The sequence below is a fragment of the Ranitomeya variabilis genome, chromosome 5 (assembly GCF_051348905.1).
Source record: "Ranitomeya variabilis isolate aRanVar5 chromosome 5, aRanVar5.hap1, whole genome shotgun sequence".
NCBI classification, from domain to species: domain Eukaryota; kingdom Metazoa; phylum Chordata; class Amphibia; order Anura; family Dendrobatidae; genus Ranitomeya; species Ranitomeya variabilis.
Window position 1 is genome coordinate 208466894 of NC_135236.1, and position 16741 is coordinate 208483634.

General features: G+C 41.9%; 1 protein-coding gene across 1 annotated transcript in view; it reads right to left on the reverse strand.

The window, feature by feature from the left end:
• Positions 1–678: 678 nt before the first annotated feature.
• Positions 679–16741, reverse strand: part of MYO5C (myosin VC) — a 425456-nt gene continuing 409393 nt past the window's right edge. Inside the window, exons 39-41 of the mRNA XM_077263765.1 lie at positions 15302–15476; positions 7439–7519; positions 679–1853 (exon numbers count right to left, since the gene is read on the reverse strand). Coding sequence (XP_077119880.1) covers positions 1701–1853; positions 7439–7519; positions 15302–15476 — 409 coding nt within the window. The 3' untranslated portion in view covers positions 679–1700. The remainder of the gene's footprint in view (positions 1854–7438; positions 7520–15301; positions 15477–16741) is intronic.

The following is a 16741-nucleotide window of genomic DNA, read 5'->3' on the forward strand; positions in this document are numbered from 1 at the left end:
TAAACTGTACCTGTGTTTGGGGGAGAGGTAAACTGTACCTGTGTATGGGGAGCGGTAAACTGTACCTGTGTATGGGGAGAGGTAAACTGTACCTGTTTATGGGGAGAGGTAAACTGTACCTGTGTGTGGGGGAGAGAAACTGTACCTGTGTCTGGGGGAGAGGTAAACTGTACCTGTGTGTGGGGGAAAGGTAAACTGGACCTGTGTGTGAGGGAGAGGTAAACTGTACCTGTGTATGCGGAGAGGTAAACTGTACCTGTGTGTGGGGGGGAGGTAAACTGTACCTGTGTATGGGTAGAGGTAAACTGTACCTGTGTATGGAGAGAGGTAAACTGTACCTGTGTGTGGGGGAGAAGTAAACTGTACCTGTGTGTGGGGGAGAAGTAAACTGTACCTGTGTGTGGGGAGAGGTAAACTGTACCTGTGCGTGGGGAGAGGTAAACTGTACCTGTGCGTGGGGAGAGGTAAACTGTACCTGTGTGTGTGGGAGAGGTAAACTGTACTTGTGTGTGGGGGAGATAAACTGTACCTGTGTATGGGGAGAGGTAAACTGTACCTGTGTGTGGGGGAGAGGTAAACTGTACCTCTGTGTGTGGGGGAGAAGTAAACTGTACCTGTGTGTGGGGGAGAGGTAAACTGTACCTGTGTGTGGGGGAGAGGTAAACTGTACCTCTGTGTGTGGGGGAGAAGTAAACTGTACCTGTGTGTGGGGGAGAGGTAAACTGTACCTGTGCGTGGGGAGAGGTAAACTGTACCTGTGCGTGGGGAGAGGTAAACTGTACCTGTGCGTGGGGAGAGGTAAACTGTACCTGTGCGTGGGGAGAGGTAAACTGTACCTGTGCGTGGGGAGAGGTAAACTGTACCTGTGTGTGGGGGAGAGGTAAACTGTACCTGTGTATATGGGAGAGGTTCACAAAAAATTGTTTTGCTGAACAACATGTGCCAACAGTCATCTAAAGTGTTCAGCTGATGGCTATGTAAAGAGTATGTCAGGCGTAGAGCTGCTATCTTTTCAGCAGAATAAAGGCAGAAGAGAGCACTACTACAGCTAATGGGTTATAGAGGCAGCAACTACAACACCCAACATTCTGTGTTTTTTTATAGCTCAGAAAGGCGTGGCAGTCGGCAATTTTCTATGCTGTAAACGCCAAGTGTACACATCAGACAGATGGTGAGCATAAAAGAGGAACAGAGGTACAGATGAAGAATTCTGATAGCACAGGAAATAAGAGCTCAATCTCGGCAGAGAATACTTTGTATTTTCTTCATGTCTGAGAATATCAAGCATCAAATTTACCTCTACTTATTCCATCTATTACTGAACAGTGGAAATTAACCGATAGATCTTTTTTTTAGACTTAAAGCCTAGTCTGCAAGTCAGCCACAAACATCATTATTGTAGATAGGTATGGAGCCAGTGCATCTTAAAATACCAGCTCCAATTCATTAGACTGGGATTCTTTACCCAAGGATCTAATATTGGAAGAAAATATTGGTGCTATATTCTCCTGTAATTTGCAATAAATTATTTTCTTAAAAACCTCCCATCCTTACTATTACATCCTTGAAACAATGAGATGATGATAAACAGTCCGAACATTACAATGTATCTAAATATAGGGCCAAAGGGAGTTTATCTGAGATGAATTTCTGCGAAGGCTGTACATATTCTCTCTGGAGCTTGTGCAGCCTTTTATATTCTAGATCCTCTTAAGGAATCCAAGCTTCAGGCTGCTGGGAATCTGGATGGTTTCCAGTGCATGAGGGGACGGGCTGAATGGGAAGGTCACTTGGAAGAGGTATTTGCTATCCACCATTAACTGTGATCCATCTTCCCGACTGCTTAGCATGGACTAAAGAAATGAAATAAAAAAGTTTAGATTTACAAAATAATGTGTAAAATTTACTTACAAATAAACAAATGAATAAATACAAATATTTAAAATTCACCAAAATGATATTTTAGCCTCATATTGAGTCCTAATCTGTGGCAATGATTATTATTCAGCTAATAACTAAAGCCAATCACTTCTTAGCCTGGATGGGGGGAATCACTGAGAGGGTTATTTTAACTTTTCTATCTCACGTGGGTGAATAAAACTTGCATGTAGTGCGGATCATATAGTATGAATGTATGGTTAGATGTATAAATGTATGGATAGAAGCTATACCTGGACTATGAGTCCCTATTTTCTAATAATATCCCCTCCGTTAAGCAGAATAAATGAATACTATAAATGATGATTTATTATAATAAGTGATGTTGTATAACTAGCATTGGTAACCGCATATGTATATATAGCTAGATATCAAACAAAAGAATACAGCAGCACTCAGTGAGCTTTAAAATCCAAACATAGAATATATGACATTTGGACTGCATCACTGCTATAAGAAATACACTTAGAAAAATGACTTGGCGTATAAATTGGTCACTTCCTGAGAGCCCACCAGCCATGACAAGGTGTACCTCTCTTGGGAACCTAACATAATTTTTATCAAACATGCTCCCCTGTGCTAAAACCCTACAAATCTAAAGGACAGGTAGGATATAGCACTAAATCCTAAAATTACCTTAGGCTGATGGGAGAAGCGCACAGTCAGAAAAGGAGGCTGTCAACACCTCCAATAGTATACTACAAAAAAACAGCACCTCCAAACATAATAAAGCAAGTATGAACAGACGCAAGCAGCTATGACTGCATAAGATTTTTGTTGTGTACTACTGAAGGTGGTGACGGCCTCCATATTTCGCTGAGCACTCCAACATTTCTTATATTGTTTGTTTGCTTACATCTTAGTGCTTACAGAGTGTTGCTGTATTCTTTTGATTGTAATGTGTGCAGTCATAGCAGCTTGCATTGGTTCACAGTTGCTGGTCAGTTTTTTGTTGACAGAAAGACAGACAGACAGACAGGCAAATAGATATTCTCGGCATCCAGGCTATACATTATCCTTCTATTTTGTAAACTGATGCAATGTTAGAAGTAACACATCTTGGAGAATTGATACACCACATTTTTATGCTCGATGTGGCCTCTAAGGCATGTCGTTGGTAACTGCAATTTAAATATTTACAAACTACTGAAGGGAGATTGGCACCTGCTAGTAGTTTATGGCAAACTTCTGTTAAGTCACCAGTAAGTGAAAAGAATCATGGGAGATGGCAGCATTATGCTACTTTACATGCTGCTACACTTGAGTAGATGTCTCAACGTTTGCTGCACCTGCACATGATTTACAAGACAACGGACTGCTTTTGTGGAACTCATTGTAAATATACCAAATACATGACATTATTTTAACTAGTCAATAAAAGTTAATGTTTTTTTTTTTTTTCAAAATCTGACTGGAGGTCACAGATGGGGAATGACGAAAGGGACTTCCAGTTATAAGTTTTGAATGTTAATTGTCTTCCTCTTATGGAAAATAATTTTTCTAAATACGGTACATTTTTCTAAACGCGTAGTGCCTACAGTGGAACATGGTGGTGGCAGTATACTTATTTGGGGTTACATGAGTGTTGCTGGCGTCAGGGAGCTACCATCATTGCTGGTATCCTGAATTCAAAGATATACTGTACTATATTGAAAGAGGAGATTCACAGATATACTGTACAATATTGAAAGAGGAGATGCTACCAACACTCCGTGCCCTTGGTAGACTTGGTGCACTTTTCCAACATGACAATTATCCAAAACACAAATCTGTTGCATTTCTGAAGAAAAGGGTGAACGTGATTCAGTGGCCAAGTATGCCTCCTGATCTGAACACAATATAACAACTATGGCGAATTCGGAAGAGACGAGTTGAAATTCACTCTCCATCCAGCATTCAGGCTCTAAAAAAAGGTCATTCTTGAAGAATGGAAAATTATTCATATTGCAGTATGTCGCTAAAGTGTTCATTCCATGCCTAGAAGATTTGGTGCTATTCTTTAAAAATTATGGTGGTCATACAAAATACTGGATGTAATTATTTTAACGTGGAGTGTGTTTATTTTTTAATCTACTAATTTGAGTAAAACAGAAGATTTTGGAATAAAAGTTATATTATTAACCCTACTTTCATTTTCTGGGTTAAAAAAAATGTTCTATGAAACTCTTGTGAAAATTCTGGAAATTGTTCTTAGTGAGACATTTATTGAAATCTTACTTTACAAAGGGGGTGTATGTATTTATGCTTTAGACTGTACATATACATCTATCTATACACATACAGTTGTGCTGAAAAGTTTACAAACCCCGGCAGAATTTTTGCTTTCTTGGCCTTTTTTCAGAGAATATGAATGATAACGCCAAAACTTTTTCTCCACTCACGACTCATGGTTAGTGGTTGGGTGAAGCCATTTAATGTCAAACTACTTTGTTTTTGCTTTTTAAATCATAATGACAACCCAAATCATCCAAATGACCCTGATCAAAAGTTCACATACCCCATTTCTTACATTTTTTAATACCGTGTTTTGTCCCCTCTAGCATCAGTCTTTTGTGGTAGTTGTGGATGAGGTTCTTTGTTTTCTCAGATGGTAAAGCTGTGCAAATTTGAGTCCAGTATTTGCTGATAACATGCTGCATTCATCTTTCCTTCAACTTTGACCACGTTTCCTGTACCTTTGTAGCTCACACATCCCCAAAACATCAGCGATCCACCTTCGTACTTTACAGTAGAAATGGTGTTCCTTTCATCATAGGCCTTGTTGACCTCTCTCCAAATGGAACGTTTATGTTCTGGTCAAAAAGTTCAATTTTGGTCTCACCTCACTCCAAATTACCTTGTTCTAGAAGTTTTGAGGCTTGTCTCTGTGCTCTTGTCTCTGTGCTGTTTTGCATATTGTAGTTGAGATACTTTGTGGCATTTGCACAGTAATGAAAAAAGCAGGATGACTCCAGCTGATAAAAAAGCTTGTCTTTATTCCAAATTTGTATAAAATAGTGACATGGACCCATATGTGCAATAATGGCTTTATTCTGGCGACTCGACCATGCAGCCCATTTTTCTTTAAGTGCCTCCTTACTGTGTATCTTGAAACAGCCACATTGCTAGTTTTAAGAGAGTCCTCTATTTCAGCTGATGTTATTTGAGGGTTTTTTCTTGGCATCCCAAACAATTTTCCTGGGAGTTGTAGACAACATTTTTGTTGGTCTACCTGACCGTGGTTTTGTTTTTACAGAGCCCCTAATTTTCCATTTGCTAATCACAGTTTGAACGCTGCTGACTGGAATTATCAAATCCTTGGATATATTTTTATATCCCTTTCCTGTTTTATACAGTTCAACTACCTTTTCCCGAAGATCCGTTGACAATTCTTTTGCTTTCCCCATGACTCACAATCCAGAAATGTTAGTGGCTGGATGAAAAATGCAAGAGTCTGTCTGGATCCCAGAAAGTCACTCAGCTATAATGCACACACTGATTACAAGCAAACAGGTCACAGGTTAGTAGCCACTCAAACCCATTTGTGTCAACTTCTGTGCATGTTATCAGGCCAAAATCACCAGGGTATGTGAGTTTTTGATCAGGGTCATTTGGAAGTTTTGGGTTGTCATTATGATTTAAAAAAGAGAAAACACAGTAGTCTGACAATAAATGGCTTCACCGAACCACTAATCATGAGTGGAGAAAAGGTTTTGGTGTTATCATTCATATTCTCTGAAAAAAGGCCAAGAAAGCAAAAATTTTGCTGGGGTATGTAAACCTCTGAGCACAACTGTATATACTGCATATATATTTATATTTACAAACAAAAAAGTATCAGAACACCTAATCACAACAAAGTTCATTTGAGCTATTAAAACTTGAATGTTCTGCTAAAGTATTCCAAAAGAAAAATAAATAAAAAAAAGCAAGTGAGCTCCAATATATAAAACCTTTCCAGCCATTCCAACTCGCTTTACAAACATCTTCATCACTATCCCCATAGGGGCTCACAATCTAAATTCCCTATCAGTTTGGTAATCCCTATCGCTATATATACAGTATATATCTGACTTAAGGTGCCTGCAGACGAGCGTATGAAAAATCATCCACAATTCATCTAGAAAGCTCAGACGATTTGTTTCTAATTGTCAGCAGGTTTTCATCTATGTGCTATCCGTGTCTCTGTTTTTTTTTACGATTGTGTGACGTCTGTGTGTTGTCCGTTTTTATACAACTACATTAAAACATGTGCAAGATCACATACAGGTTTATAATAAAAATCGGATGCCACTCTGATGGTCCGTGTGGGATTCGATTATTTTGAAAGTAATGAATGCTGCGATATTTTTCTTATGAACAGTCGGACTGAGAAAAAAAATCATTAATGTGAACAGCACTATTGAATAACATGGGTCAGTGTGCTGTCCAGTTAAAAATCAGAGAGCACATGTCCGATTTATATGCTCGTCAGGAGCCCTTAGACTGCTTTACCAAATTTTTGGTTTAAGGAAGGAAGATAAAAAGCAATTAAAATGTGCATATTCTCAAAATATCGCCATTTAGGATGTGTCTTATCTATGCGAAGATCAAATAAATTAATCTATAACAGTAAAAGTTACACCAACAAGCAAATACTTGTGTAAAATAACTGTATTAGCATATACCATAATCGTAATCCTAAAAGGTGTGTACTAATTTGTATGGTTTATACTGAATAAGCCCAAAATATGACTATTTATCCCAAAGCATGTGTCTATGTAATGGATCCCATGACAATGGTTCAACCAAAACGTGCCAGGCTGACGCCATGCCGTAGTGACCATTATTATATTTCTATGTATAATAGCTGTAGTGAGCTACTGGGATTTTGTACAACTTTGGCACTTTTGGTATGATTTTTTCTATATGTAGCTCACATCTCCTGCTTTTCCAGACCGAACAATAGTGTTATTTGGTATGTGCACATATCATATCTATTTCTTTGGCTGATCATGTGGTATTTTTACTTATTTTATAAATATATAGCCATATTACTGATTTTTTTACCCACTACACAGACATATGTGTCGATGTAATTGACCTTATATCACAGTCTCTAGTAGGGTGCTATGCCTCCGATTGTGTAGACATTTTGCCTTGTGACTCATTTTTAATCCTTATGTATTTGCAGTAATAAAGCATGTGTTAACAGTAATATCTAGTTGCATTTTTTTTGCCATTATTTTCATAAGGGTATATCTTTACTAAGATACGTAAAAAGACACAATCTCAAAAAATGTGCAGCAGAGGAACCAGGTACCCCTCAAATCCAATCCTGAGTACCAAGTAGTGTCATTGAACCGTTGCACAATATCAATCTTTTTTTCACTCGGACGGTTTAGTGATACAGAATGTTCTTTTCATCATAACGTCTTACTATACCTTAAATGGGTACACATAAAAAGGATGTCCAGGAGGTGAAAAAGGGAGAAGATATTCCTAAACCACTTGCATATCTACAGCTCCTTGTATGTATTACCTGAACTTTACGAACGAATGAGGGTGTAACTCGTTTCTCAAAATCATCGATAGGAGTGTAGGAGTTCAGTATTTTAACAATCTGTAATAAATAATAAAGAAAATAATGCAATTAAACATGTCTTATAACTTGGGTAAATAATAATAAGTCACATCTGGGACTTAAAGTGAATCTGTCAGTAGGATCAACCCTCTTAAGCCGTCTATATGGGCATGCAGGTCATAGAAAGTTGAAAAGAATGACACCTTGATATCTGTGATCCGATGTTTTATTCCAGAGAAATCCACATGTTTTTTAAATGAGCTGATAAGATCTATGAGCGGGATATAGATCTCCTTGAGAATTATTATATCAAGTCCTCTTCTTTCTGTAGAGTCTACTTGCATATTTAAATTCCTAGAAGAAGGACTGATCCCCCTTAGAACACTGGTCAGAGGAATCTGACCTAGCAATATCAGATCTCCTGCTTTGCACTGAGGTGGGGGCAAAATCCCGAAATACGTGTCTGCAAATGGAGTTTCTGGTTTGGCTTCTTATCCTAACACATGTAGCAAAGCTCATTAAAGGGTCATTATTAACCTTTAGGATTGCTACATCCAATAAGTGACGCCAGAGATCGAGTACTCTTCCTTCGGAAGTGGCTATTTGTATATTTAAATTCCCAGGGGAGCTTGCGCCAGCCTTGTGACACATCCTAAATGGCGATATTTTGAGAATTTGCACATTAATTGCTTTTTATCTTCCCTCCTTCTGCAAGGAGAAATGTTCCACTTTAAACCCTTAGTATAGTTAAGCACAGCTATTTTATTGCCTTTTTGGTGGCATAAAGTTGTAAATCTGACATGACCCTATTGATGGCACGACTACAACTTACAGACATGTCTCATGGGAAATGACCAGACAGCAATACACAAAGAGTCACATTTTAAATTGTACCAATGAACAGGTCAAATATATGCAGTACCTATTGCACACTGCAAAAGCTATTAACCCCTTCATGACCCAGCCTATTTTGGCCTTAATGACCTTGCCGTTTTTTGCAATTCTGACCAGTGTCCCTTTATGAGGTAATAACTCAGGAACGCTTCAACGGATCCTAGCGATTCTGAGATTGTTTTTTCGTGACATATTGAGCTTCATGTTAGTGGTAAATTTAGGTCGATAATTTCTGAGTTTATTTGTGAAAAAAACGGATATTTGGCGAAAATTTTGAAAATTTTGCAATTTTCACATTTTGAATTTTTATTCTGTTAAACCAGAGAGTTATGTGACACAAAATAGTTAATAAATAACGTTTCCCACATGTCTACTTTACATCAGCACAATTTTGTAAACAAATTTTTTTTTTGCTAGGAAGTTATAAGGGTTAAAATTTGACCAGTGATTTCCCATTTTTACAACAAAATTTACAAAACCATTTTTTTTAGGGACCACCTCACATTTGAAGTCAGTTTGAGGGTTCTATATGGCTGAAAATACCCAAAAGTGACACCATTCTAAAAACTGCACCCCTCAAGGTGCTCAAAACCACATTCAAGAAGTTTATTAACCCTTCAGGTGTTTCACAGCAGCAGAAGCAACATGGAAGGAAAAAATTAACATTTAACTTTTTAGTCACAAAAATTATCTTTTAGCAACAATTTTTTTATTTTCCCAAGGGTAAAAGGAGAAACTGGACCACGAACGATGTTGTCCAATTTCTCCTGAGTACGCTGATACCTCATATGTGGGGGTAAACCACTGTTTGGGTGCACGGCAGGGCTCGGAAGGGAAGGAGCGCCATTTGACTTTTTGAATGAAAAATTGGCTCCAATCTTTAGCGGACACCATGTCGCGTTTGGAGAGCCCCCGTGTGCCTAAACATTGGAGCTCCCCCACAAGTGACCCCATTTTGGAAACTAGACCCCCCAAGGAACTTATCTAGAAGCATAGTGAGCACTTTAAACCCCCAGGTGCTTCACAAATTGATCTGTAAAAATGAAACAGTACTTTTTTTTCACAAAAAAATTATTTTAGCCTCAATTTTTTCATTTTCACATGGGCAACAGGATAAAATGGATCATAAAATTTGTTAGACAATTTCTCCTGAGTACACTGATACCTCACATGTGGGGGTAAACCACTGTTTGGGCACATGGTAAGGCTCGGAAGGGAAGGAGCGCCATTTGACTTTTTGAATGAAAAATTAACTCCATCGCTAGCAGAGACCATGTCACGTTTGGAGAGCCCCTGTGTGCCTAAACATTGGAGCGCTCCCACAAGTGACCCCATTTTGGAAACTAGACCCCCCAAGGAACTTACCTAGAAGCATAGTAAGCACTTTAAACTCTCAGGTGCTTCACAAATTGATCCGTAAAAATGAAAAAGTACTTTTTTTTCACACAAAATTTCTTTTAGCCTCAATTTTTTCATTTTCACATGGGCAACAGGATAAAATGGATCCTAAAATTTGTTGGGCAATTTCTGCTGAGTACGTTGATACCTCATATGTGGGGGTAAACCACTGTTTGGGTGCACGACAAGGCTCGGAAGGGGAGGCGTGCCATTTGACTTTTTGAATGGAAAATTAGCTCCAATCGTTAGCGGACACCATGTCGCGTTTGGAGAGCCCCTGTGTGCCTAAACATTGGAGCTCCCGCACAAGTGACCCCATTTTGGAAACTAGACCTCCCAAGGAACTAATCTAGATGTGTGGTGAGCACTTTGAACCCCCAAGTGCTTCGCAGAAGTTTATAACGCAGAGCCGTGAAAATAATAAATGTGTTTCCTTTCCTCAAAAATATTTTTTTAGCCCAGAATTTTTTATTTTTGCAAGGGTAACAGGAGAAATTGGACCCCAAAAGTTGTTGTCCAGTTTCTCCTGAGTACGCTGATACCCCATATGTGGGGGTAAACCACTGTTTGGGCACATGCCGGGGCTCGGAAGGGAAGTAGTGACGTTTTGGAATGCAGACTTTGATGGAATGGTCTGCGGGCGTCACGTTGCATTTGCAGAGCCCCTGATGTGCCTAAACAGTAGAAACACCCCATAAGTGACCCCATTTTGGAAACTAGACCCCCCAAGGAACTTATCTAGATGTGTGATGAGCACGTTCAACCCCCAAGTGCTTCACAGAAGTTTACAACGCAGAGCCGTGAAAATAAAAAATCATTTTTCTTTCCTCAAAAAAGATGTTTTAGCAAGCAATTTTTTATTTTCACAAGGGTAACAGGAGAAATTGGGCCCCAATGTTTGTTGCCCAGTTTGTTGTGAGTACAGTGATACCCCATATGTGGGGGTAAACCACTGTTTGAGTGCACGTCAGGGCTCGGAAGGGAAGTAGTGACATTTGAAATGCAGACTTTGATGGAATGGTCTGCGGGCGTCACGTTGCATTTGCAGAGCCCCTGATGTGCCTAAACAGTAGAAACACCCCATAAGTGACCCCATTTTGGAAACTAGACCCCCCAAGGAACTTATCTAGATGTGTGATGAGCACGTTCAACCCCCAAGTGCTTCACAGAAGTTTACAACGCAGAGCCGTGAAAATAAAAAATCATTTTTCTTTCCTCAAAAAAGATGTTTTAGCAAGCAATTTTTTATTTTCACAAGGGTAACAGGAGAAATTGGGCCCCAATGTTTGTTGCCCAGTTTGTTGTGAGTACAGTGATACCCCATATGTGGGGGTAAACCACTGTTTGGGTGCACGTCAGGGCTCGGAAGGGAAGTAGTGACATTTGAAATGCAGACTTTGATGGAATGGTCTGCGGGCGTCACGTTGCATTTGCAGAGCCCCTGATGTGCCTAAACAGTAGAAACACCCCACAAGTGACCCCATTTTGGAAACTAGACCCCCCAAGGAACTTATCTAGATGTGTGATGAGCACGTTCAACCCCCAAGTGCTTCACAGAAGTTTACAACGCAGAGCCGTGAAAATAAAAAATCATTCTTCTTTCCTCAAAAATTATGTCTTAGCAAGTAATTTTTTATTTTTGCAAGGGTAACAGGAGAAATTGGACCCTAACAGTTGTTGCCCAGTTTGTCCTGAGTACGCTGGTACCCCAAATGTGGGGGTAAACCACTGTTTGGGCACACGTCGGGGCTTGGAAGGGAGGGAGCACCATTTGACTTTTTGAATGCAAGATTGGCTGGAATCAATGGTGGCGCCATGTTGCGTTTGGAGACCCCTGATGTGCCTAAACAGTGGAAACCCCTCATTTCTAACTTCAACACTAACCCCAACACACCCCTAATCCTAATCCCAACTGTAGCCATAACCCTAATCCCAACCCTAACCCCAACACACCCCTAACCACAACCCTAACCCCAACACACCCGTAACCCTAATTCCAACCCTAATCCTAACCCTAATCCCAACCCTAACCCTAATCCCAACCCTAACCACAACTGTAACCCCAACACACCCCTAACCCTATCCATAACCCTAACCACAAGCCTAATCTTAACCCTATTTCCAACCCTAGCCCTAATTCCAACCCTAACCCTAAGGGTATGTGCCCACGTAGCGGATTCGTGTGAGATTTTTCCGCACGACTTTTGAAAAATCTGCAAGTAAAAGGCACTGCGTTTTACCTGCGGATTTACAGCAGATTTCCAGTGTTTTTTTGTGCGGATTTCACCTGCGGATTCCTATTGAGGAACAGGTGTAAAACGCTGCGGAATCCGCACAAAGAATTGACATGCTGTGGAAAATACAACGCAGCGTTTCTGCACGGAATTTTCCGCACCATGGGCACAGCGGATTTGGTTTTCCAAAGGTGTACACGGTACTGTAAACCTGATGGAAAACTGCTACGAATTCGCAGCGGCCAATCCGCTGCGGATCCGCGGCCAATCCGCTGCGGATCCACGGCCAATCCGCTGCGGATCCGCGGCCAATCCGCTGCGGATCCGCATCCAATCCGCTGCGGATCCGCGGCCAATCCGCTGCGGATCCGCGGCCAATCCGCTGCGGATCCGCAGCCAATCCGCTGCGGATCCGCGGCCAATCCGCTGCGGATCCGCATCCAATCCGCTGCGGATCCGCGGCCAATCCGCTGCGGATCCGCGGCCAATCCGCTGCGGATCCGCAGCCAATCCGCTGCGGATCCGCGGCCAATCCGCTGCGGATCCGCGGCCAATCCGCTGCGGATCCGCGGCCAATCCGCTGCGGATCCGCATCCAATCCGCTGCGGATCCGCGGCCAATCCGCTGCGGATCCGCATCCAATCCGCTGCGGATCCGCGGCCAATCCGCTGCGGATCCGCGGCCAATCCGCTGCGGATCCGCGGCCAATCCGCTGCGGATCCGCGGCCAATCCGCTGCGGATCCGCATCCAATCCGCTGCGGATCCGCGGCCAATCCGCTGCGGATCCGCGGCCAATCCGCTGCGGATCCGCAGCCAATCCGCTGCGGATCCGCGGCCAATCCGCTGCGGATCCGCGGCCAATCCGCTGCGGATCCGCGGCCAATCCGCTGCGGATCCGCATCCAATCCGCTGCGGATCCGCGGCCAATCCGCTGCGGATCCGCGGCCAATCCGCTGCGGATCCGCATCCAATCCGCTGCGGATCCGCGGCCAATCCGCTGCGGATCCGCGGCCAATCCGCTGCGGATCCGCAGCCAAATCCGCACATGCCATAACCCTAACCCTACCCCTAACCCTAACCCTACCCGTAACCCTAACCCTAGTTCTAACCCTAACCCTAGTTCTAACCCTAACCCTAGTGGAAAAAAATATATATATATATTTTCTTTATTTTATTATTATCCCTATCTATGGGGGTGATAAAGGGGGGGGGTTATTTATTATTTTTTTTATTTTGATCGCTGTGGTAGAACCTACCACAGCGATCAAAATGTACTTGAATGGAATCTGCCGGCCGGCGGGCGTACTGAGCATGCGCCCGCCATTTTGGAAGATGGCGGCGCCCAGCGAGGAGACGGCCGGACACCGGGAGGATCGGTAAGTATGAAGGGGTGGTGGGGGGGTGGATTGGAGCACAGGGGGGGTGATCGAACCACAGGGGGGAGCGGACAGCAGGACGGGGGAGCGGGCAGGAGCACGGGGCAGCGCAGCACAGGACGGAGGGGACCGGACCCCATAACGGAGGACTGGGGGGGCGATCGGTGGGGTGGGGGGGGCTCACATCAGTATTTCCAGCCATGGCCGATGATATTGCAGCATCGGCCATGGCTGGATTGTAATATTTCACCTGTTTTTTAGGTGAAATATTACAAATCGCTCTGATTGGCAGTTTCACTTTCAACAGCCAATCAGAGCGATCGTAGCCACGGGGGGGTGTAGCCACCCCCCCTGGGCTGAAGCACCACTCCCCCTGTCTCTGCAGATCGGGTGAGATTGGAGTTAACCCTTTCACCCGATCTGCAGGAGCGCGATCATTCCATGACGCATACGCTGCGTCATAGGTCGCATTGGCACCGACTTTCATGACGCAGCGTATGCGTCAAAGGTCGTGAAGGGGTTAAAGACATAATGCCATAAGGCTGTGTCACGACTGGCTGTTATGGTTATAGGAAATGGTATTTCAATGGATGTGATGTCATTGGTCATGAGTTTGCTCTGGCGCTGAAGAAAGTATTTCTCAAGACTACAAGTTTGTTGGAAATACAGTGTGTCCGTAAAGTCATGGTGCACTTTTGACCAGTCACTGGAAAGCAACAGAAAACTATAGAAATGTGAAATCTGCTCCAAATAAAAGAAAAACTCTCCCAGTTTCATACCTATTCAGTGCAGTTCGATGTGGGCTCCATTTGTTGCCCTACACACATCCAAACGATAGTAAAGTTCTTGCCACACACAGTTAAGAACATCTGGTGTAACAGAGTGACTAACGTCTGTGATTCTCTGTTTCAAGTGATTAATGTCGATGAACATGTCCACAGATATGGAAGGTCGCCTTATCGCTAAACACAATCTTCTGCAAAAATCTTGCATCATTGTCGATCTCATGAAGCATATCTGTAGCAAAGGCGCATCGTTTGGGTCTATTTGCTGGTTTGATAGCGTGCAACAGCCGCAATTTGTACCCCGTAAAACAGAGTCATTTCTTTAACACCTTATGAACTGTAGTCTTGCTTAGGTGTGATTGTCAAGCACATGCACGCACAGATTTTTTAGGGCTTCTTAGGTAGCTATCCCGTATAGCCTCTACAGACTCGTCACTGACTGATGGCCTACCAGAACAGGATTTCTCCACCAAACTGCCGGTTTCCTTCAACTGCTTATCCCACCAAGTAATGTTATTCCTATGTGGTGGTACTCCGTTATAAAAGTGCTGATATTCAAGTAGCATTTTGGTCACGGATTTGAATTTAGCGAGCCACAGGACACCCTGAACTTTCCTCTGTACCGTCCACATCTCGACTGGCATGGAAAACCACACAGCTGGAAAAAGCTTGTGGTTGCATGATGTCACAGACCTGGCAGTGTATTAATCAGAGTTCAGTTTATCAGGGGTTAATCTGATTGGGAGCTCAGCAACAGCTTAAATGAGTTTGTGTTGCTTGATTGGTTCTTGTTATCTCTCCTCATTAACAGGTCTGATATGATTGGGACAGACAAAGGCCGCCAAAATGTAAACTATAAATAGATCCTGTGACTGGTCAAAAGTGCACCATGACATTACAGACACACTGTATATGAGTTTTACAACCTCCAGTGAAATGCAGTTTTATGAAATACACTGCAGTCTTTGGAAAGCCCTCAACCAAGGAGAGGATCTACATCCACTCTTGGAGAATGTCAATGCTTTCGTGTTATTCAAGCATTTGGGAGAGACTTCCCTTATGTCATTTATTGTATACAGATGAATAGAGGGACAAAAGAAAGCTATGATAAAAGGGTGGGAGTGTAACATTACCTGGACTGTAGAAAGCGCAGAGCAGCGATCACATATTTCTTTAGCATCTTCATCTTTGATTTTTTTGACTTGTAACAACCATGCCGCTTGGGAAAGAGGTTCTAGGGTTTCTTTGGCTGTACTTCCATGCAGATTCTTTCCTTGTAGCCATTCTTCCAGATAGCTTATATTACATCTAGACAAAAGTTAACGACATGGGTGAATGGTTTGTATTAAGTCAGGAGGATGGACAGGAGGTCACACATGGAGCAGTCTAGCAGGCAGCTAAAATGCATTATGTTTCCTACAAAATTCAGCTTAGAGCAATTAAAACAAGTTGAGTGAATCCAAAGGTGCTGCATCACCTACAATATTATGTGAATGACAACCCATAATCATTGTAGATTATCCTCCTTGTATGGTAAAATAGCAGCAATGCATAATACAGCTCTGGCAAAAATTAAGAAACCACCACATCAAAACCCTGTCATGGGCAGCTCAACCTCCAGACCTGAACCCAATTGAAAACCTCTGGAATGTAATCAAGAGGATGATGGATAGTCACAAGCCATCAAACAAAGAAGAACTGCTTACATTTTTGCACCAGGAGCAGTGTGAAAGACTGGCGGAAAGCATGCCAAGACGCATGAAAGCTGTGATTAAAAATCATGGTTGTTCCACAAAATATTGATTTCTGAACTCTTCCTGAGTTAAAACACTAGCATTGTTGTTTCTAAATGATTATGAACTTGTTTTCTTTGCATTATTTAAGGTCTGAAAACACTAGGTTTTTTTTTTTTTTTGTGATTTCTCCTTTTCAGAAAAAAAAATACAAAATTTATTGCTTGGAAATTCGGAGACATGTTGTCAGTAGTTTATAGAATAAAATAACAATTTACATTTTACTCAAAAATATACCTATAAAGAGAAAAATCAGACAAACTGAACATTTTGCAGTGGTCTCATAATTTTTGCCAGAGCTGTAGTGTACTGCCAGACTTAAGTTTTAAGTGTTTTCTGAAACAAGGGTAATATGTAGCACAGAGACATCCTGTGTGTTTGTTATGTTGCCCATGAAAAGTGACTCCCAACTTAATCTAATAAATAGTATAAGGAAATATATGGCTTTCCTCAATACAGGCACTGTCATTATTACTAAACAATGAGTGTATCATTAGGACAGAGTTCCATCCCCAATTTTGGTGTACAGGCAATTCTCCCCACATACCTAACCTCATAGTTCCCTAATGCACATCAAATGAACCAGGAACAGCTCTGCCGTTATTCTTTTCTACACTGTGTGAACAATTATTAGGCAATTTGTATGTTTGATGATTAATTTTATGATTGAACAACTGTAGTGCTGTTGGTCCATCCAAAAGGTTCATAAACTGGTGTAACAGGCCAAATTAACCCTGTCCAGATTAAATCCGGATATAGTTTGGCCCAAGCCATAGTATA